The sequence below is a fragment of the Rhinolophus sinicus genome, linkage group LG05 (genome assembly GCF_036562045.2).
Source record: "Rhinolophus sinicus isolate RSC01 linkage group LG05, ASM3656204v1, whole genome shotgun sequence".
Classification (NCBI taxonomy): Eukaryota; Metazoa; Chordata; class Mammalia; order Chiroptera; family Rhinolophidae; genus Rhinolophus; species Rhinolophus sinicus.
Genome location: NC_133755.1, coordinates 74,404,129 through 74,425,585, shown reverse-complemented (window position 1 = coordinate 74,425,585; position 21,457 = coordinate 74,404,129). Strand labels below are relative to the sequence as shown.

Sequence of the window (21,457 nt, the reverse complement as noted above, 5' to 3'; positions counted from 1 at the left end):
TGACCTTCTATTGCAAGTTATTGGTCATTTAGAAAGATTGAAAGCAGGTTGGGTAGTATAGGTGCTAAAATGAAGTTTTTGACTAATGAGTATTTGGAATTTAGTAGGAGGCATAAATGTAGAATTTGCCCTCTTTGACTGCGCTCTAATTTCCGTGTGTGGCTCATGGACAGAGCTGGGGCTGCCTGCACCGGAGGGGCACCTCCCACCACAGACAGAGCTCTGCTCGTCCCAGCCTCCGCAGCCTCCACAGCCTCCGAGCTCAGGAGCCCACAGAGAAGCTCCTTGGCTTCTTCATAGCGGTCAGCGCTGAACTTGACCGGAGCCTGTGCTCCTGGAATACCACCTTGGTGGGAAGCCCCAGGCTTCTGCTTTCTGAGCCAGCTTACTGCAGAGAATCCCTTCTTTGTAGGATTTAGACGGGACACCCCAGGTCCCCTGGTTATCTGAGACAAGGCCAGACTCAGAGCTATGTACCCAGGGACCAGTCTGGACCAAGCCAAGCAGTCTCCTCCCCCAGGTCCCTGAGGTTTCCTGTCCCCCACAGCCCTCCGGAAGGGCCCCTCCCAGGAATCTGCAGACTCAGGAAAGTCATTCCTTCCTTACCATCCCATGTCTCTGCGTCCCACTCCCCCCCCAACCCCCACCCCCGCCAGCCCAGAGCTCTCTAGTCCTGTTCCCCCCCCCCAAGAGCAGAGCCCTGTCCTTTGCGCCCTGAGCCTGCTGAATCTGTCTCCCTGTCACAATTGTCTCTTGAATGAAGTCTGTCCTTCCCTAAGTCCAGATTTGTTTTAGTGACATATTTCAGTTTTTAGTGGATAAAATAGAATTGATAGATGACCTAACTTCTTAATTTTGGTCATTGAAAGGATAAAACGAGAGTAGACTCAAAAGAACAAAATGAGTAAGAAACAGACAAAAAAGCAGAAGCCAAGTGGGATGTCCCAGTGGGGCCTGCGGAGCACCTGGCGCTTGGCCTGGGACTGGCAGGGTGTCTGCTCTGCTCGTGGTGTGGGCGCTGGGCATTGAAGAGTCCATCATAGGGCTCCTGGTGTATTGTATGTGTTTTCCTCCAAGTTCATTTAGTTCAGACAGCGATAGATTGTAAGGCAAATTTGTGATAAAATCAGAATCATGATTACATCGTATTGGCGGCTAACATTACATTTTCTGTGTTTTTGTTAGCTTTAAATTAAAGGATCTATATTTAGCACAATCAATTTTGGAAATCTGGTAGATTCTGATTCTGTTTTTTATTTTAACTGTTTATTACTATTTAAAATGTATTTCCTTAACTTTTTCACATTTTTGTAAGTTTGGCACAAACTATGAAGACTCTGAGGCTAAGAAAGAACACGGTGAAATTTTCTTTATACAGGCACTTTACAAATACTCTGATCTTTGCCGTGCTGGGTAAGTATTGGGCTTTGCTTATTATAGTCATTTATTTCAGGGTCGCATTTCCTTCAAAGGTGACTTTTGTTGTGTGTTTCAGCTTCTGTAGTGTTTATGGTGTGGACAACTAAGACATTTAGATTTGCAAAATGTCAATCAGTAAGTATAATCTTCCTATTTAAACAGTTTTCATTTTGAATTATGTATTTTATTTTGTGTAATTCTTTTTTTAATTATTTTTTTAATTGAGGAATATTGGGGAACAGTGTGTTTCTCCAGGGCCCATCAGCTCCAAGTCGTCCTTCAATCTAGTTGTGCAGGGCACAGCTCAGCTCCAAGTCCAGTCGCCGTTTTCAATCTTAGTTGCAGGGGCGCAGCCCACCATCCCATGTGGGAATCGAATCGGCAACCTTGTTGTTGAGAGCTCACGCTCTAACCAACTGAGCCATCCGGCCGCCTCTCTGGCAGCTCAGCGGTAGCTCGTTGTCTTCAATCTAGTTGTGGAGGGCGCAGTTCACTGGCCCATGTGGAAATTGAACCCTGTTGCTAAGAGCTCACGCTCTAACCAACTGAGCCATCCGGCTGCCCTATTTTGTGTAATTTTGAAGAATTTAGTTTGTCTTTGTAAGTAGAGGTAATTTCAGTGGAGATTTTGTGTTTACCTTGAATTATTTTGTATAGAATTATAAAAACTTTTGCCTCCTTTCAATGAATCTGAAAAAGTTCCTCCTAAATTTGTAAGAGAAAACGTGTAAACCCTTTTCTCAATTTCCTTTTATATATTTTGAAAAATAATTCTCTGCCTATATAATTTAAGGTAACAAGAAATCTTTTTCTTCCTGCGTCCCCTGAACTTGGGCTGTTCCGTACCCAGTGGGCCTGTACGCCTTCAGTCTGACGTGTCGTTTATGTTAAACAGCCCCGTAGAAACATTTCAAATAGTATATTAATAATATCTCCTATCACAGTAAAAGCAGAGTAACCTGCTGGGAAAAAGACTGCATTGAGATTTTTGCATCAGACATTCTGATGTCATCAATGTCAGAAATACAGCAGCCCCCGCTTATCCACAGGGGACACGTTCCAGGACCCCCAGTGGATGCCAGAGACCACAGCCAGTACCAAACCCTTATATACTGTGTTTTCTCCTACACACACCTACCTACGATAAAGTTTAATTATAAATTAGGCCCAGTAAGAGATTAATAACAATAACTAATAAAATAGAAAAATATAACAATATACTGTAATAAAAGTTATGTGAATGTGGCCTCTCTCAAAATTTGTTTTGAATTGTCTATTTTGGGAATTTTCCATTTAATGTTTTCGAACCGCATTTGACCGCGGGAACTGCAACCACGGAAAGCGAAACGGCAAATAGGAGGGGACTACTGTACCCACTATCAGCTTGATTCTGATTCTGCTGTTAACCTTCCTCGTGACTGTTCTGGCCTAGAAAATAGATTAAATAACCTCTGAAGCTCCTTTACACTCTAATTCTTTTTATGATACTATGCTATTTAATTCACATCAGGAGTTTACTCATCTAATTGTCTATAAGGCTGAAGTAAGCATTACTGTTGTTTTTATGAAGATAGCATTTCTTAGTTTTCATTTTTCTTGAAAAAATATGTGCTTATTTATTTGGAAGACTTCCTGGTTGGAAAGATTTCATTAGTACTTGCCATTGTACACTATTTGAATCCAAAGTCTATGTGTCTATCAGAAAATTAACTTTTCGTGTTTGAATTGTCCTTATTGTAGGACTGGATGGAACGGTGGGTTGATGGTGCATTTTGGAGCTTCCTGTTTTCGCTCATCCTTGTTGTAATAATGTTTTTGTGGAGACCGTCAGCAAATAATCAGAGGTAACTAACATAGGAAAAGGCACGTTTGGCAAACATTTGTCGGTCACCTGCTACCGTGTTAACCACGCATTTAGAGAGACTGGGGGAAGTGTTCATGCTTTTCAGGTGCTCAGTCAGGTGGGGAGACACGTGACAAATGGCAGGCAGGGAAATGACAGATGCATACAGTGAGTGCAGGGGCAGATGGAGAATGGGGAAGAGGACTCCGAAAAGGCCGCGTTTACGTTTCTCCTGAAGGAAAGAGCCGGGCAGTGAAAGCCTGAGCACAAGGAGTGCGTTCCCTGAGTTGTGGGAGACACAAGGTGTGCCTCTGGAGGTCACACAAGCATGGAGTTGGTTAATGCTACTTACACTGGGGGGCGGTAAAGCGGCAAAGGAAAGTGGGACTGAAATCGTGACGAGCTTGAATGCCAAGTCCAGAAGATCTTGCTTTAGACCGCATGTGATGGGGCGCCCCACCTTATTTGCCCCGTTTTTCTTCCCCAAGAAAGGCATTGTGAGGGCAAAATAAAAAAGTACACACCAGTGTGTGTGTTTGTGTCTTTTTAAAAATACACAACAATAATAAAATACATGCACACGTACATGTATGCACTGTCCTGTACTTGGTTGTTCACGTTATCTGTATATCTGCCCATCACTTGTAATGGCTGCGTGGCATTCCGTGGTCTGAGTGAAGCCTCATTTCTGGAAGCAGTCCTTACACTAGACACTGTTTCTAGGTTCTTTGCTGTTACTGTCAGCAATGCTTTCTGAATGCTCTTGGACTTACTACAGTGCCTCAGTCATGTGCTTTATTTTCAGCAATCACACAGCAGTTCCTCCTGGGTCGGGGGATGAGTCTCAGGTGTGGACAGGGAGGTGGCCCTGTTGTGGAGAGGGGTGCAGCAGGAACCCCCTCCCCGAACACAACAGGCTGCTCTCCAGGCAGGTCTCCCCCATTTCTGCTCTTACCAGCAGGGCTGGGGGCTCTTCACAACAGCCTTTCTAATTTGAGAATTAAATAATTACGGTTTTATTATTTTACCTTATGGGAAACTTTAATGTAGATGTGTTTTAATGCAGTGACTGTTACATAAAAGCTAAAAATTGAACAGGCTTAGACACACTGGTGAGATATCTTGTTTCTGCCGTAGGTACGCCTTCATGCCCTTGATAGATGACTCTGACGATGATGTGGAGGAGTTCACAGTGACGTCTGAGAATTTAAGTGAGTGATGTGTTTGCTTATTGAGTGAATGACTGTTGTATTTATTGTAACAAAGAAATATTATACCTTAACCTGTGATGCAAAGTCAGAGACATTTTTTCCCCATAAAATATTTTTTAAACTATATATATGCAGAAATATATATTATGGTAGATACAAGAAGAAAAGTCAGTGATTAAATTTTCAAGATTATTAACGTAGTTTGAGCTTTGTGACTTGTTTGCTCTTAAAGTCTAAGTATTAAAGTAGGTACAGTGATTTTCACAAGAGTGATTTGGAATGTTTTGTGCTTCGCTCCTAAATAATATTCATCTTCTTGATGATTGCTCAGTTTCTTTGAATAGCCTGTTTAAAATTAGTCACATCTGTAATTTCCTGGCCATGCCCAAAGCATTTAGATTATGGTTTTAGTGCTAACTTCATCTTTCTATTAGTGTCTACATAATATTTTATCATTTTATTAATTTTGCTGTAATACTCTAATCAATCAGTATGTAACTCAGTTGTTGAGACTAATTTTATCTTTGTGCCATTCTGCCTTTGTCTTATTTTGGTTTCTCTTATTAGTAACATTCTTTTTAATAATTTTTAATAATTTTTTTGGTTCTTTGTCTGAAATACTGTGAAAATTTTATCTACCCAATCAGCAAAAATTGCAACATAATCAATGGGTCTTCAGTGTCCCTACTTCCTTTTACCTCCTCTCATCTTAGTCTCACAACTAATTCTTTCATGTTTTTCTGACTTTCCTATTAAGAAAGGAAACCTGAAATAGTTATTCACATCAAGGATACATTAATTCATGTGTCAAGGTTCTGTTTCCTTAATGATGGAAGGAATTAAATTGGACTAACCTTCATGCTGATACCTAGTATGAACTCTGGACAGAATAGTATTTTAATGAACTGTTTGAGGCATGGAAAGCAAGGAAGAGCTGGCGGGAACTGGAGATTTGACTGTTGAATGACAAGATGCTCAGTCTTAATGAGTCCCACAGGCACAGAGGTCTTGGCCGAGGGCGCTCAGTCAGTGTGAGAGCCTGGGGACAGGAGCTCGGGCTCACGGGCAGGCTTACTGATGGGAGGCATCTCAGTGGGGCTTGGGGCGGGAAGAATGCCCAGAAGAAACCCGGAAAAGAGAGAGCTACAAAGGGAAACATTCCAGAAATGTGTGCTTGCTGAGTCTTACCAGCCCGAGCTGGGAGAGTGCAAAGTGAGATTCCAGGAGGCATCAGGTGAGGAAGCAGGACGGACATTTCAGCACTGCCGCTGCACAGCCGGGAATCCAGAGTCAAGCAGCTCATCGTGCTTGGGTGAACACCGTGGGCTTCCCATCAAGCCCTGGGGGGCCACTCCTTGGGCGTAAAGACCACATTCTGGGACACTGAAATCACCCTGGGACTAACGCAAACTGAAATAAACCCCCCAAAATAAAATCTCAGCGCATGCCCGCACAAGATCAAAGTGATCCCGCAGGAACTTGATGCCTGCTGGGAGTCAAGGCCACACTTCCCAGAGGCAGACGGGGAACCTGGAGTCTGTATGACACCATCCTTAGCGCCACGTGCAATGATAAGCTGCTAGATGAGGGAGCGACTGGAAACCGTGACCCATAGTTAATGGAGATGTAGAGGTGACCCAGATACGACAGTTGACAAGAGAGACTTTACAAATGACTTACAGATACATTCAAGGATGTACGGGAGCAGGTTGCTGAAGACAAGGGAGATTTCAGGAGAGAGAGAGAGACCTAAAAAAGGCAGGGAAAAGGGAGGAAGAACCAAACTCTCCTTTTAAAATGTACATATGATATTATTCCTTGTTGGGTTATTAGATGTGAGGCTATAAAGAAAAATATTATTTTATATATTTACCTCTATCATGTTTTTCATTTATAGCTGAAGGAATAAAATTAAGAACCTCGAAAACGGTTTCCAATGGAACAGCTAAACCTGCTACTTCTGATAATTTTGTGAGTAACGCATGTGTTGAATAGTCTCAGTCTTTGTGCTTAAGGAATTTATATGTGCCTCACCACCATTGACTGTAAGAAGGCCATTTTTTACTCGGGTGGAAACAAATGTTAGCAGCCGTGAGACTGCTTATGTCCAACTGTCGCTGCTGCACTTCCTGCCTCTCGCCTTTTCTCGCTCCAGGACCACCCCACACCTGGGAACTAGTTAGAATGCAGACTCCCAGGGCCGCCAAGTCTGAATCTACTTCTTAACAGGACTCCATAGATAGGTCATGTGCACATGAGAGACCAAGAAGCCTTGTCATAGTGAAAGCCTGCATTAACTTTTCAGCATTTCAAAGTGATTTTGAAGCCATTTCGATAACATTTGTTACTTGTTGGGAAAGGACTTTATGTATTACCAGTGCAGTTAACAAAATTAGCATTTCTAAAAAACTGTGTGATAGGTCAGCCAGTAAAGGAATGCATATGGTCGGGCAAGTTAAGTAAGTTTTTATTGTAAGAGAGAAAAGTGTATCAGGCTGAGCAAGAGATGGCTACAGTCCGGGCTGCATGTCTAAAGGAGACTTGCAGCCCTGAAGGAGGGGGTGAGGAGGGTTTTATAGGGGCAGTGCTGACAGGGTAGGATTGTTTGAACAGAAAATGCTGACAGCCTGTAGCAAATAGCTGTTTTGTGGCGTTTTCTGTCATCGCCATGTTGGCTCTGTCTGCAGGTACAGGCCAACAGACATTTTGTTGTTTTCTTGCAGACAGGGCTCCGTCTGTAAGTCAAGGTCTCTGAGACCTAACATTCAGAGACCTAACATTAAGTCAAGGTCTTTAACATTCAGGGTCCTAGCACTGGACACTTAAATAAAATGGTAAAATATAGGGTAGAGATGAGTTTTAAAATATTTTATGCATATTATTTATGCATAAAAGTGATAATTATGAAAGTAATTAAGCAAAATGAAAATTCTGATCATACAATTTTATGTGGTTTTCTTATAATTATATATGTTGTGATTAATATGGTATAAAAATTCACATATGCATGTGAGTTCTGACAGGACAACACATGGTATATAAGAACAGTTTTATTTGCTGGATTTGGTAGATTCTCTAATTTTTATTTTTGTCAATTAATTCTTTAAACTGTGTTTTTGAGTAGTTTAATGGTAATTTAACTAAACTTAAAAAAAAAAAACAACTATAGCAATTTTAATTATCCAGTGTTAGAGTTTCAAAACTTTCAGTTTGTTAAGATATTTTCCTCTTAGTTTAGGGATATCATATCTCAGTTTATTATAAAGCTCACATCAAGGGAAAGCTTTTTCATTTCTCTAAATTAAGCTCTTGGCCAGAAGTTGGGGGCCTTGTCTCTCATTGACTTATTTCTACTTGAGTCTCACTCAGAGAATTGGGTTTCCTATTAATACTGGCTCAGTGGCTTTCTCAGTCTCTCTCTCTCTCTCTCTCTCTCTCTCTCTAGATAAGATGTAAGTAATGCTAGAAACAGAGTATCCCATGTAATTACTACTAGAACCAGAGGTGTAGCCAGCTACACCACAAAGAAACATTCTAGTTTATTTTACATTATAAACCTAAATAATCCATACCTTTTATTTTTCTCCCAGTGAAATAAGCAAGTTTCTGTTAAAAAAAAAAGATACCCTAACTGACCTGCTTCCTTTCTTTTCTCCTGCAGAGAGGTGAACATAAATACAAGTGATTGAAATAAATAGGCTTTTGTTAAATTAGAATATTTGTACCATCGTCTTTTTCTTTTGAAAAATTATGAACTTATAATATAAAAACTTGAACAAATTAGGAGGCATAATGAATGCTGGGAGTAAAAGTCAATACAAATCAATATTCTTGCTATTTTGTATTTTATAAATCCACTCTTTGCATTTTTACTGTCGTTTTTCAGTACAAAAATTATAACACCATGCATCTAACTAAAACCAAGAAATGCAAAAATTCTAAATCCAAATTTTTGTCTGCATGTTTAAGGAAACACTGGCATAATTTCTGTCCAGCATTAGTGCCACCTTCTTTTTTTTTTTTAAATTGGGGAATGTTAGGGAATAGTGTGTTTTTCCAGGACAATCAGCTCCATGTCAAGGCGTTGTTTTTCAATCTAGTTGTGGGGGGCGCAGCTCAGCTCCAAGTCAAGTTGTTATTTTTTCAATCTAGTTGTGGAGGGCACTGCTCAGCTCCAACTCAAGTCATTGTTTTCAATCTAGTTGTGGAGGCCGCACCTCACTGGCCCATGTGAGTCTTGAACCAGCGACCTTGGTGTTATGAGTACCACGCTCTAACCACTGAGCAAACCAGCCACCCACCAGTGGCTCAGCTCCAAGCTCAAGCCATTGTTTTCAATCTAGTTGTGAAGGACGTGGCTCACTGGCCCATGTGGGAATCGAACCAGCAATCTTGTTGTTAAGAGTTCACACTCTAACCAACTGAGCCATCCGGCTGCCCCCGCCAGCTTCTTATAACATTTAAAAATTAAAGGAATGTTATGCATTGAATTTAAGTGCTTAAATTTAACATACATATTATTTTAAAATTCTGCTTTCAGGTGATATTAAGCAAATGCTAATATGTAAATATTTATTTCTACAGGATGAAGATTTGAAGTGGGTAGAAGAAAATATCCCCTCTTCCTTCACAGACATGTAAATATCCTGTTCAAGTTTGAATCTAAATTTAGGCTCACGTGTAAAGAGATAAGTTCATGCTTTGTGGTGTGCTCCTCAGACTCTCACCTCCATGTGTTTTTGTAGGTCCCCTTCACTAGTGAATGACTGATTTACTTCACGTCAGATTGCAAAGAAAACACAGTCCTGCCTTGGTCTGTCTTTCTCCCCCCTTTGTCATCTTGCAACAACTATTTTAATGCCCATGCCTTATTACCATCTCTAGCCTTTTCTGATCTAAGTTTATAGGATCAGATTTATTTCTTTTGTTTTAGCTATCTATTATGGAAAAAGTTCAAACACTTGTAAAACACTTTAACACATGTAACCACAATACCATGTATGGTGGGGAAGCTTTTGGAGGAAAAACATGAGCGTGGGAAAAACAGGGTGCAGAGGAAGCCCCTCTGGGAACTTTGGGCTCTTCAGGGTCTTATGTTTGACGCTAGAATTCCAGGTATCTATTTCCACAGTGGAAAGCAGTCAGGATAGCCAGATAGGATAACATTTTCACATGTTTCTAACTTTCCCTGCTCCCACTTGCTTCCTGTTTAGACAGTTCCTGTCTCGGATGATACTCTGTTTGCCTGAAGAATTCCCTGTATGGTAGTGCGGGTATCCCAGCAGTGGTCTCTCAGATTTTTTTTGTCTGAAGAAGTCTTTGTTTCAGCATTTTTTAAAGGTGTTTTGCTGGGTATACAATTCTTAGTTGACGGTTGTTTTTTCCCCAACACTTCAAAGATTGTCACTTAAATGTCTTCCAGCTTTCATAGTTTCAGAAAGAAGTCTGGTTTAGTTCTTTATTCCTCCAGATGTTATGTGGGTTTTATTTGTGTTTTTTGTTTTGTTATTTATTTTGGCTGCCTCCAGGATTTTCTCTCATATCTTAGGTTTTCATCACTATGAATTTGATGATTCTAGGCAAGTTTGTAGACATATATTTTCATTTCTCTTGGGTGTACACTTAGAAATGGAATTGTTAGATAGTATGGTAACTGTATGTTTAACATTTTGAGGAAGTGCCAAGCTGTTTTCTAAGCAGCTGCATCATTTTTAATCCTATCAGTAACATACCAGGCTTCCAGTTTCTCCACATCCTTGCCGACCCTTGTTATTGCTTACCTTTTTTATTTTAGCTCTTAGTGGCTATGAAATAGTATCTCATTGTGTTTTTGAGTAACTGAAATTTGAACTGTTTTGTGGAGGGCCTGGTGTTATTTAACAAAACTACAGTAACTGAAATTCACACATATCAGATTCACACAAAGTGAGGACTGCCTACACATTATGAAAATAACAATACACTGTTACTTTTTTTTTTTAATAGTCAGAAAAGGAAAATAGATGCATAAATATTATTTCGTATTTACCTATGCAATCACTAGCACTTCTTCCTTTCCTGTATATCCAACCTATCACCATCTCCTGTAGGGCTTTGTATAGTATTTCTTATAGTATAGCTCTGCTGCAAACAGATTCTCTTTAAGTTCATTTATGTGAAACTGTATTTGTGTGCCCTCCTTTTTTAAAGGATAGTTTTGGCTGGATATAAACATTTTGATTGACTTTTGGTTAGCTCTTCCAACGTGTCCTTTTGGTACCTTCTTGTTTCTGTTGTTTTTGGAGAGAAGTCAGCCATTAGTTGTATTCTTTTTTCATGTGTCACTTATTTTACTGCTTTTCCGATTTCCCTTGTATTTTGCTCCCCATAATGTGTGTGGTGTGTCTCAGTGTGCTTTTCTTTATGCGTGTTCTCTTTGGAATTTGCTATGCTACTTGGATTTATTTATAGCCCCATTTTTTAGTGCCTTTAACTACTTATTTTTAATATTTTTGTCCAGCTTTATAAATGTTTCAGTGGGAGGAACCATCTGACCTCTCCACCTTTCCTTTTGTCTTCCATTTTTACCAGTTTCTCTGTGATCCTTCTTTCTTTGCATCATTTTCACTCTCTTAGTTGTTTTCCTGCCACAAATTAAATTTGTACTTGTATTTATTGTCCCTTAGACACCTTGCAATTTTTTTATTCATTCCTGGGATGATTTTTGTCTTTTTTTAAATTTTCCTGAGTTTGATTGACTCTGATTTTCTTCCTCTTTTGTTCTTATCCATTTTTACTCTTGGTTTTTACATTTCTTGTTATAGAATGTTTTTAATATCACCAAATGTTCTTTTTATCTCATTTCATTTCATTTGGAGAGTTGTGTTATAGCTATAGCTTTTTTGTACCGTAAAATGTTTTGATTTTCATTTTCCTTTTTTCTTCCTGCACCATTCTGTGGAATTGATTTTGTTTATTTTTCCTATTCCTAGGAATTCTGTGGTGAGAGTTCCTAATATGAGTGCTTTCTTCCATCAGTTTGCATGAATTATAGTTTCATTTACAGATAATGTGGTGGGATGGGATGTATTGAGAGGGGAAGGTTGGTGTTGTCTTATTTTTCTTTTATTTTTACAGGATCTTTTGCTTCCTTCCTTTTATTTTCTGTGCTGTCATATCTCCAAGGTACACCGCCCCTCTGTGTACCTGACTGTCCCCTGAAAACCATGACTATTCAAGTCGCTACTTCTGGCTCCACTCTCTTTAAGCCCTTTCCCCATGGCAAATGTGACCCACCAGGTCACCAGCCTTTCCTCGGTGTTTTGGTGCTTAGTGTTGGATTTTGTGCAGAGGTTGGTCTTGTCTGTGCCTTGGCTGGCCTCCCCTCCCCTCTGCTCTTCACAGTCACTGAAGCGCTTCCCCATTCTGTGCTTGGGAGCTGCAGTGACAGCAGGCGTCTGTCACACTGGCATTTATTCCTCCACTTTCATATAGTAGCATGTTTATGGCATTATTCTGGAAATGCTGGAGACCACGAGCTGGTGTGGTTTTGTTTGCAGTTGTTGGGGATCCGTGGGTTTTGAGCCAGGGCATGTGGGGAGATTCAGATTAGGTGGCAAGCATTGTCTTCTAGATTTGGCAGCTCGGTACTGAGCACTTTAGAAGGAAACCATTTCGGCGGACTCCCTACTTCTTGGTGGAAAGCAGTGAGGCTCCTCTCGGACAGTTCTCTTTATGTCTTACAAAGTCATCACTCTTCTTCATGTAAATAGAAATATCGGTTTGACTGCAAAGATTCTCTGGAATGTAAAAGACTGGAATGGTTCATTTTACGTTCTCGCGAACCATTTATGTGAAATGAGTAGAGCTGTAAAACCCAAGTTTCCACTGTTTTATGTTCCTGGGAACCGGTGTGGGTTCACTTCTGAAAACTAACGCAAGATATTTCGCACATGCTCTCCCAATTAGTGTACAATTTACATAGCACGTTTAGAAGTCAGGCTTCATACACAGATAAACCCTTTTTTTACACTGTAAAAATGGAACAGAAATTTGGCGAGTCATGGGACAATTTAAATGTGATGAGTAACTATATGGCCTGGTGTATTATGAGATGCTCGTGTGTAATCATTGTGGCATCTCCTTGTCTCTGATAAACCATAAAGGTCGGCTTCGCATACTTCCCCTTCCTGATTTGCATCCAGTAAATGGTAACAAAGACCTGGGAATTAAATAAGCACCTGATGCCATAACTACCAGCTTTCATACATGTTTGCTCATCCCTCTTTTATAATATGCATTTACTTTAATAAACATGGTGTACATTCCAACACGGTCATCTGATATCCATGAGCACAGTGAAGTGACAACTAATTGTCACAGAGCACATGACACGAGGCTTCCAGTGGAGAGCACGTCACCACCCAGGTCCTTGTCCCGCTCTCCAGAGAAGGAGCAGCGCACACGCAGTGAAGTGGGCTGGGACTCAGCTGGGTTTGGTCCCTCCCCCGACCAGTCCCGTCGTTTGTCCCCTCCAGCCCGTCAGCCTCCAGCATTGCTGGCCTAGCTTTCCTTGTGTTTTGTGTTTTTGTTTCCACTTCGAAGTTACCATTATTTTCATATCTCAGTTCATTTCTAACTGGAATTTTTGAGTCTAGCACACATTTTGGAAAGTGCACACATTCTAAATAAGTGCATAGCTCAGTAAATTTTTAATATGAGCACCCTTGTGTGACCAGCACCCAGATAAAAAAACTGGAACATCGCTCGTGCCCCAAGACCTACCTGTTTTCCTCCCAGGCCATGACCCCACACCCTCAAAGGTGCCACTGTCTGTACTCGTAGATCACTTGTGTCGGTTTTTCTGTTTTATCCCTTACGAGGCCACACTGTGTTGGCCCTCCCGTTGTATGAGCATACCACTGTTTGCCTGCTCCAGGCTCCTGAGAACAACACCTCTGTGAGCCCCTGCCCGTTTCTATGGCCACGTGTCCAGGACACAGGGTGGTGGGTCGTGGGGTGCGTTCACACTCAGCTTCATAGCTGCACCAACCCTTGTTAACACTGTGACTTCTTGTCTCTGTTTCAGGGCTCTTCCAGCGTTGGATTCAGATGAGGTAGAGCACGTTTTGCTTCCTTCCTTGAAGCTGTTTTCACAAAGTAGAAATGCATTTCAGAAAGAAAAAGTTACTTTTTAGGATGAGCACAGATCGTGCAGGGGAGGACAAAAGATGGCACTGATTTGTGGGTGAAGTTCAAAGGAACTGGGTCCTCAATTAAACCTGGTGTAAAAGAAGGGAAGAGTTGTTTTTGACTGTTTGAGCCAGACTTTCCAGATTCTTTTGTGTGGGTGGAGTTTAGAAGATGGCAGTTTGTCTAAATTAATGTCATACTTATAGATATTTTGCTGGGGTGTTAAATAGAGTTTCTAAGTGATTTTCATTTACTAAGTAGGAAATTTGAATAGAGGGTAGAGATTTAGGAAGGTTTTGGGGGAAAAAATGAGTTCTAGGTCACCAGGACATTGAAGGGCGGCCCAGAAGGCAGGAGTGTGACGTGTAAAGGATGGATGTGGGACCTGAGCTTACGTGACAAGGGCGACAGTGGCGCTGATGGGTACCTGGACTGGTAGCTGCAGGACCAGACGTGGCTGTCTGTCACTGAAAGGCTAGGCCGATGACTTTGGCAGCAACCTGGTGACTGACTGTCATGGGCTGGGACGTTGGAGAGGCTGCAATGCACATGTACGTGGGCACAGAACCATCGCACATCAGGATTCACAAGTCTGCAAGGGTACTGTGGTGGTCGTGATAAGTCACTGACGTCATTTCAAGAGGACGTGGAGGGGTCAAGTGAGGCCCACCCCAGGTGATTTGGAACGCGGGGTGTGTCCTAGCTAATGGGACACCCACATCCCCTCAACCCGCACAGGCAAGCGGCTGCACATTCCAGAATGCACACGTCAGATGGTTTTAGTTCTCGTATCCAGACCACTCTGTGTATTCTGGAATACACTCAGTTCCCCTCAAAGTCGTGACTATTAAAAGACTAGAGAACTTTGTTAGGTTCTGGAAGTATCACCATTTTGATGACCATTTTCTTTCTTTTTAGGAAATCATGACCAGATCTGAAATGGCACAGAAAATGTTCTCTTCAGAAAAGATAATGTGATTGGAACCACGTGAGTGAGCCCTAGTTAATGGTGAAGAACTCCCCAAGACTAAGAGCCTCATTCTGATATCGTGTGGCAAGTTTTTGTTGCATTGTCTTGGAAATCTGCGTGTTAAAATGAATCGTGCACAAGTGGGAGTTCTACAGCCCTCTTTACGCTGACTTGTGGCATTGAGTTGCCTGGACTTGGAAATAGCCTGCGCGAACCAAGTGTTATGACAAAGAATGTGCCCCGTGCCCTGAGCCGATGGGTGCCAGGTGTGTGGGTTAGGTTGTCTCTTTTTTCCCTGGAATATGTGACCATTCCAGATTTAAACCTTTTCTTTACATAAACACTCCTGTTCTTCCACGACGTTTGAGGTAGATGGAGTGACTGCTGAAGCAGGGTCAAGCGGTATGTGTGGTCTTGGGTCTAGGTCCACCATGTGCAGGACAACTTCCTTCTCTTTCTGCTGAAGTCATTGGAACATGGCATATGCATGTGGCCGGTTGCTGTGTGGGGGACATGACACGCGGCTGACAGAGCCATTTGTCCTTGTCTCCCTGCACATCAAACCCACTGCCTGAGCTCCGAGGACACGGGTACATGGAGAGAGAGTCTTGAGGGTCACTTCCAAAGATTTGCTCTGCCACTGTCCCCTCGCTCGGGCTGTCTGTGCTGCTGAACTGCCTGGGCAGATGGTGGGTACCTGGCCACGTGGCTCCCCCAGGGCACCACCTGCCGGCAAGCTGGGGGCCCTGGGGGAAATCAGAGCCTTACCTCTTATGTAATCTTGGCATCTTTGATTTCGTAATAAAACGTTTAACTGTACAGGAGTGTTCATCATGTAATTAATATCTTAACGTTCAACCTTGTTTTATACATTATTTTGTTATAATATGTGATTTGAAAGTTTTGGTTTAATTTTTTTTTAATGCAGAGCATTCTAAACTTGAAAGGCAGTCAACTGTGATATGGAAGCGTGAATGTTAGCTGCTTTCGTGACCAAAGGTACAAGGTTGGTGGGCATTTAGGTAGGGATTAAGGTGACAACCGTGTACGTCTTTCTTTGAAGGAGATTTAACTGTGTCAGTTGACAGTGGCTCCAGAGAATTCTGATTGAGAAGCATTAAGTCTTCACCAGTGCAGACACTTAAATACAACCTTTTATATTTTTTCATTGTGAAGCCACAAAACAAAATTTTTCTTTCAAAATTTTTCCTTTGGAATCTATTTCTCATTTACCCATTTCACAGGAGCTAGGGGTGAAAAGATCTCTTTCTAGTAGTAGTGTCTCTTGAAAGGTACTTTCAAATTTATTTTCATAGCGAATATTGAACACTGTCGTACTGAAAGGGCGTGGTGGTCAAATGCCATTCCTTCTCTTTCCAGGAGAAGAATGTCTGATTTCACAGTATGAGTTCCCCACCTTGCTCAGTCTCTGCCACCATACTGGGCCCCACCCTGTTCACTTCCCAGCATCCATGACCATTCTGGTGTTGGTGCGTTTTCCCTTGGGCCTAGTGTCTCAGACCTGGAGGTGACCACTGTCCTTCCATTCCTAACATTTTCATCTAATCCCACTGATTGGATTTCATGGCAGATTCACCCCCAATGCCTCCTGCCCTAGTTCAGTTTTGAATATAGAATCCTGGGTGTCCAGCCAGTAGGAGCTGCCACCTAGTGGGGAGGGCGTGGAGACTGACAGCCTGTCCCCAACGTGGCCTCAGCAGTGTTGGTGGAAGCCCTGCTCTGTGCAGGAAGGGGAGTGGTGGCGCCTGGTTGACCAGCTGCAGCTGAAACGCAGGCTGTCTTCAACCTCGCCCTGCAGGAAGCAGGGCCCCTCCCACAGGAAGGCCTGTCGGATTGTTTTCCAAGGGCATGCACTGTGTCTCACTGTTGATGTGGCCTGGCTCGAGGATCCCTGTGGCGGGCGCCTGGGGCTGAGTGTGGTTCACACAATGTGACACCCAGGGCTACTGTGCAGCTGTCCTGCTTCTGCTCAAAGTTTCCAGAAACTGCTCAAGGTCAGACTGATTGATTCTTAGGAAGCCACCAAGATGAGTCTCCTATTAACAAAGGGATCTGGGGACAAGAGTCCAGCTTTATGTATTTCTAGGCTAAATGCTTAAGTGTTCTCATGCAGTTCATATTGGGTTTATATGATGTGTGAAATTTGCTTAAAAGGGAATTTTCATGATTTGCGTTAGATTAGTATTAGTATCTGCTTTAAAGGATAAAGTTAGTTTATTTCAAAAATAAGGAAACGCAGATGAATATGTGACATTTTTAAGCCTGGGAGATGATAAACTATTCCCATAAAGAAAATAATTTTTAATCTTTTATATGCTGTGGAGAATACCGACCTTCCCTTTGTAACACAGTACATCATGTTTGCACTATCATGTCAAGACTAAAAGTATAAAAAATATACAGATAAGGTTGATCTGTATTTCCTTTTTTTAAAAGGGTTTGAATCTGTACATGACAGGTTTAAAGTTGAGAGATATGATGCTAGCTTTTTAATAAGTCACTAATTTTGGTACTTGTGTCGTATTATCAACAGCATTCAATACGAAACACCAGGCCTTATACTGTTAATTAAAGTTCTAAACATGTCACATGTATATAAGTGACAAACGAGACTTTTAAGGAAATGTACATTATAATACAGGAGCTCACTGCTGCACTAAGAAACTTCTTTAGAACAAAGAAAACATGTATTTGGGGAGAAAGTTTAGGGCTAAAGTTCTATTTTTCTATTTAAAATGGTTAAATTATTGTATAACTTGGAAGAAGTTGCTTTGAATGTGGGACAAAACTATTTCAAAGGTTTTTGTTCGGAAAAAATGATGTATTTTGTGCCTTAATATTTGTTTTGACTTTTAAATAAGATTTTCATTAAAATATAGCTAATGTACAATATTTTATTAGTCTCAGGTGTACACCACAGTTGTTCAACATTTATGTACCTAAAGAAGTGATCACCATAACTCCAGAAACCATCTGACACTGTACTATGCTATCACAGTATTATTGACTACCATGTTTCCCTGAAAATAAGACCTAGCCGGACAATCAGCTCCAATACGTCTTTTGGAGCAAAAACTAATATAAGATCTGGTATTATATTATTATATTATTATATCATCATATATCATATATAAAGTCCGGTCTTATAGTAAAATATGACTGGATCTTATATTAATTTTTGCTCCAAAAGATGCATTAGAGCTGATGGTCCGGCTTGGTCTTATTTTCAGGAAAACACGGTATGTTCCTTATGCTATACTCTGCATCCTCACGACTACTATGTGACTACCAATTTGTACTTCTGAATTTCTTCCCCTTTTTCACTCACCCCCACACCCCCTCCCATCTAGCAACAAAATGTTCTCTGTATCTGACTTTGCTTTCTGTTTTGTTTGTTTATTTTGTTCTTTAGATTCCATATATAAACAAAACCACATTGCATCTGTCCTCTGTCTGACATACTCCATTCAGCACAGTACCCTCCAGATCGATCCATGCTGCTGCGGATGGCAAGAACCCATTCCCTTCCCTGGCCAAGCAATATTCCATTGTATATATGTACCACCTCCCTTTATCCATTCATCTGTTGATGGGCACTTAGGTTGCTCTGATATCTCGGCCACTGTAACCAATGTTGCAGTGAACATATAGATGCACACATCCCCTTGAAGTAGTGTTTGGGTTTCTTTGGATAAACACACTGAAGTGGGATTGCTGGGTCCTTCTTTGTCTCTTATTATTGTCTTTGTTTTAAAGTGTATTATGCCTGGTATAAGTATTGGTACTCCAGCTTGTTTTGTTTTGTTTTTTGTTTCCATTTTCATGAAATATCTTTTTCCATCCCTTTACTTTCAGTGTATGTGTGCCTTTCATTCTTAAGTGATTATATTGTAGGCAGCATATGTAAAGGTCTTGTTTTCTTATACATTCAGTCCTCCTGTCTTTTGAGTAGAATATTTAATCCATTTACATTGAAAGTAATTATTGATAGATATCTAGCTATTGCCAATTGTATTATTCATAATTTTGATCTTTTTTTCCATCTTAAAAAATGTCCCTCTAACATTCCTTGTAATACTGGTTTGGTGGAGATGAACTTCTTTAGCATTTTCTTGTCTGGTAAGCTCTTTATCTGTCCTTCAATTCTAAATGATAGCTTTGCTGGGTAGAGTAATTTTGGTTGTAGGTCCTTGCTTTTCATCATGTTGAATACTCGTGCCAATCCCTTCTGGCCTGCAAAGTTTCTGTTGAGAAATCAGCTGACAGTCTTATGGGAGCTCCCTTATAAGTTACTGGTTGCTTTTCTCTGCTGCTTTTAGGATTCTCTCCTTTAACCTTTGCCATTTTAATTATAATGTGTCTTGGTGTGGGCATATTTGGGTTCATCTTGTTTGGGACTCTGCGTTTGCTGGGTATGTAAATCTGTTTCTTTCACCACATTAGGAAAGTTTTCAGTCATTATTTCTTCAAATAAGTTCTCAATCTCTTGCTTTCTCTTTTCTCCTTCTGGTACCCCTATGATGTGAGTGTTGTTATGTTTGATGATGTCCCAGAGGTCTCTTAAACTAACCTTTTATATTATTTTTTTTTTCCTTTTGCTATTCTGGTTGGGTGTTTTCTGCTACCTTGTTTTCCAAAACACTGATTCAGTCCTCTGCTTCACCTAATCTGCTGCTGCTTCCTTCTTGTGCATTCTTCATTCCAGTTATTGTATTCTTCACTTCTGACTTTTGTTATGGTTTCTATGTCCCTTTTTATGCTTGCTATCTCTTTGTTGAAGTTCTCACTAAGTTCCTTGAGCATCCTTATAACCATTGTTTTGAACTCTGTGACTGGTAGATTGCTTGCCTCCATTTCATTTAACTCTTTTTCTGGAGTATTCTCCTGTTCTTTCATTTGGGATGTATTTCTTTGTTTCCTCATTTGGGTTGTCTCTCTGTGTTTTTGTTTCTATGTATTAGAAACAAAAAAGTTTCTATGTACTGTGTCTCCCAGTCTTGCCCTGGTGGCCTTATGTAGTAGGAGCCCTGTGGAACCCTGGTGCAGTCTCCCTGGTCACCTGCTCCACGTGCTCCAGGAGTTTCCCTTGTGTGGGTTGCGTGTGCCCTCCTGTTATAGTTGAGTCTTGATTGCTATTGGCACATCAGTGGATGGGATTGACCCTCAGGCTGATTGACTTTGGGTTTGGCCATGTCCATAGTTTACGGGCTGCTGTGTGGGGAGCTTACCCCCCTGAGTGGGATTCCCCCCAGCGGGCTCTGGTGCTTGTTGAAACTGCCCTTTGGGTGTGCCACTTGTGGGTCTAAGTGACGATGCTCTGAAGCCAACCTCCAAGTGTGTTAGTTCTGGGTTCTCTTGGGAGGGACTCCGGTGTAGCCCTGGATCACTCAATACCTGTGACCAGTCAGGGCTACCTGGTAGGAGCTAAAAATGATTTGCTGTTGTTTGCTGCCTGTGCTGACCTGGAGGCGCCTGGAAGAGGTCACACTGCAAACCAAGGACATCGGCCACCAGTACTGGGCCTGGGATCACTCCGCAAAATGCCAGGACACCCTGAGGCTTGCTGCCAGCTGCCAGCTCCCTTACGGTTCAGCCACTGATAGAGCCTCGTGTGATACACAAGTTGGGTGAGGCGGGGTCTCAGGGAATCACTAGAATGGGAAGAATTGTGGTCACCAGGCTAATGTAGACTGTGGTTTGGTGCTAGTGGTGAGCCTGGAGCTACTCAGCAAAAGTCTCAAAGCACACCAAGGTCAGTGCCGCCCACCTGGGGCCCACGGACTCTGATAATTTTCCAAGAAAGAGTGCGATGTGGTCAGGGCTGACTGCTTGCAGAGAAAGTAAGTGCCTCTGGTATTTGGGGAGTTGTGTGGGGCAGGGTGCCAGGGAGTCAGCAGGGTGGGGCCCTGAGCTCACCAGACCAGTCAGATTCAGATTCGGCTATAAGCATAGGGGCAGGCTCAACACAGGCATGATGGCAACCACCTGCCGGCTGCACAGGAGGAGGACTTCACACAGGGAAAATGCCAGCTGGCCTCCAGCCCTCCTGTTCAAGCTACACAACTCAGTCTGTTCCCCGTATGTCTCTGACACTCCCCAAGTTGCCATTCTTCTGCTGGAGCCCAAGGTGAGTGCCTATGAGTGAGTAAGTCTATACATGGGTCGTTTAAGAGGATGTCTGAGTTTCCCACAGTCTTCCATCCCTCCCAGATGATCAGAATCCCCACTGTTTTTCACAGCCAGGTGTTATGGGGGTTCCTTTTCCTGGCACTGGTACTCCAGTCTGGGGAGCCTGGCATGGGGGGCGGGGGTCTTTTGCTCTATGGTGGTGGAGAGGAAGCTCCACAGCCGAGATATCCCTCCTGATTCTCAACCACCACCCAGAGGTTTGGGGCTGACCTGTTTTGAGTCTCCGCCCCTCCTACGAGTCTCTACATGGTTTATTCTTTATAGCCTTAGTTATGAAACTTCAGCCAGACCCAATATTTCTCCAGGTTTATTGTTCTATAATTTAGTTGTAATTTTTTTGCTCCCTCCCCCCATCCATTTCGCCCCCACCTCCCTGGTTTTTAAGCCATTGTTTCTCAGTCTAGTTTTAGGGAGCAGCTCCCTGGCCTTGCACTCCACCTGGCTGAGGCAGTCGGTCACCGGTCGTTGGTTGGCCGCTCACAGCAGCTCATGGCAGCTCTCGCCGACTGCTGGCCGCTCACGATAGCTGCTGGCCACTTACGCTGGCTGCTGGTCATTCGTGGCTGCGGGCCATTGCCACCACCAGCCACCTATGGTAGCACATGTCAGCACGCAACAGCCCACAGCAGCAAA

The 21,457-nt window shown here is 42.2% G+C and overlaps 1 protein-coding gene across 2 annotated transcripts in view; it reads left to right on the top strand.

Annotated features, from left to right (window-relative positions):
- Nucleotides 1-15,433, top strand: part of TMEM87B (transmembrane protein 87B) — a 35,434-nt gene extending 20,001 nt beyond the window's left edge. The window contains exons 12-19 of one of the 2 annotated variants that reach the window (XM_074332494.1): nucleotides 1,307-1,413; nucleotides 1,496-1,554; nucleotides 3,160-3,263; nucleotides 4,400-4,473; nucleotides 6,371-6,444; nucleotides 9,058-9,110; nucleotides 13,541-13,568; nucleotides 14,563-15,433. In XM_074332494.1, coding sequence (XP_074188595.1) covers nucleotides 1,307-1,413; nucleotides 1,496-1,554; nucleotides 3,160-3,263; nucleotides 4,400-4,473; nucleotides 6,371-6,444; nucleotides 9,058-9,110; nucleotides 13,541-13,568; nucleotides 14,563-14,622 — 559 coding nt within the window. In that variant the 3' untranslated portion in view covers nucleotides 14,623-15,433. Of the gene's footprint in view, nucleotides 1-1,304; nucleotides 1,414-1,495; nucleotides 1,555-3,159; nucleotides 3,264-4,399; nucleotides 4,474-6,370; nucleotides 6,445-9,057; nucleotides 9,111-13,540; nucleotides 13,569-14,562 lie in introns of both variants that reach the window. The other variant, XM_019714513.2, reaches the window with a different exon arrangement.
- The last annotated feature ends 6,024 nt before the right edge of the window (nucleotides 15,434-21,457 follow it).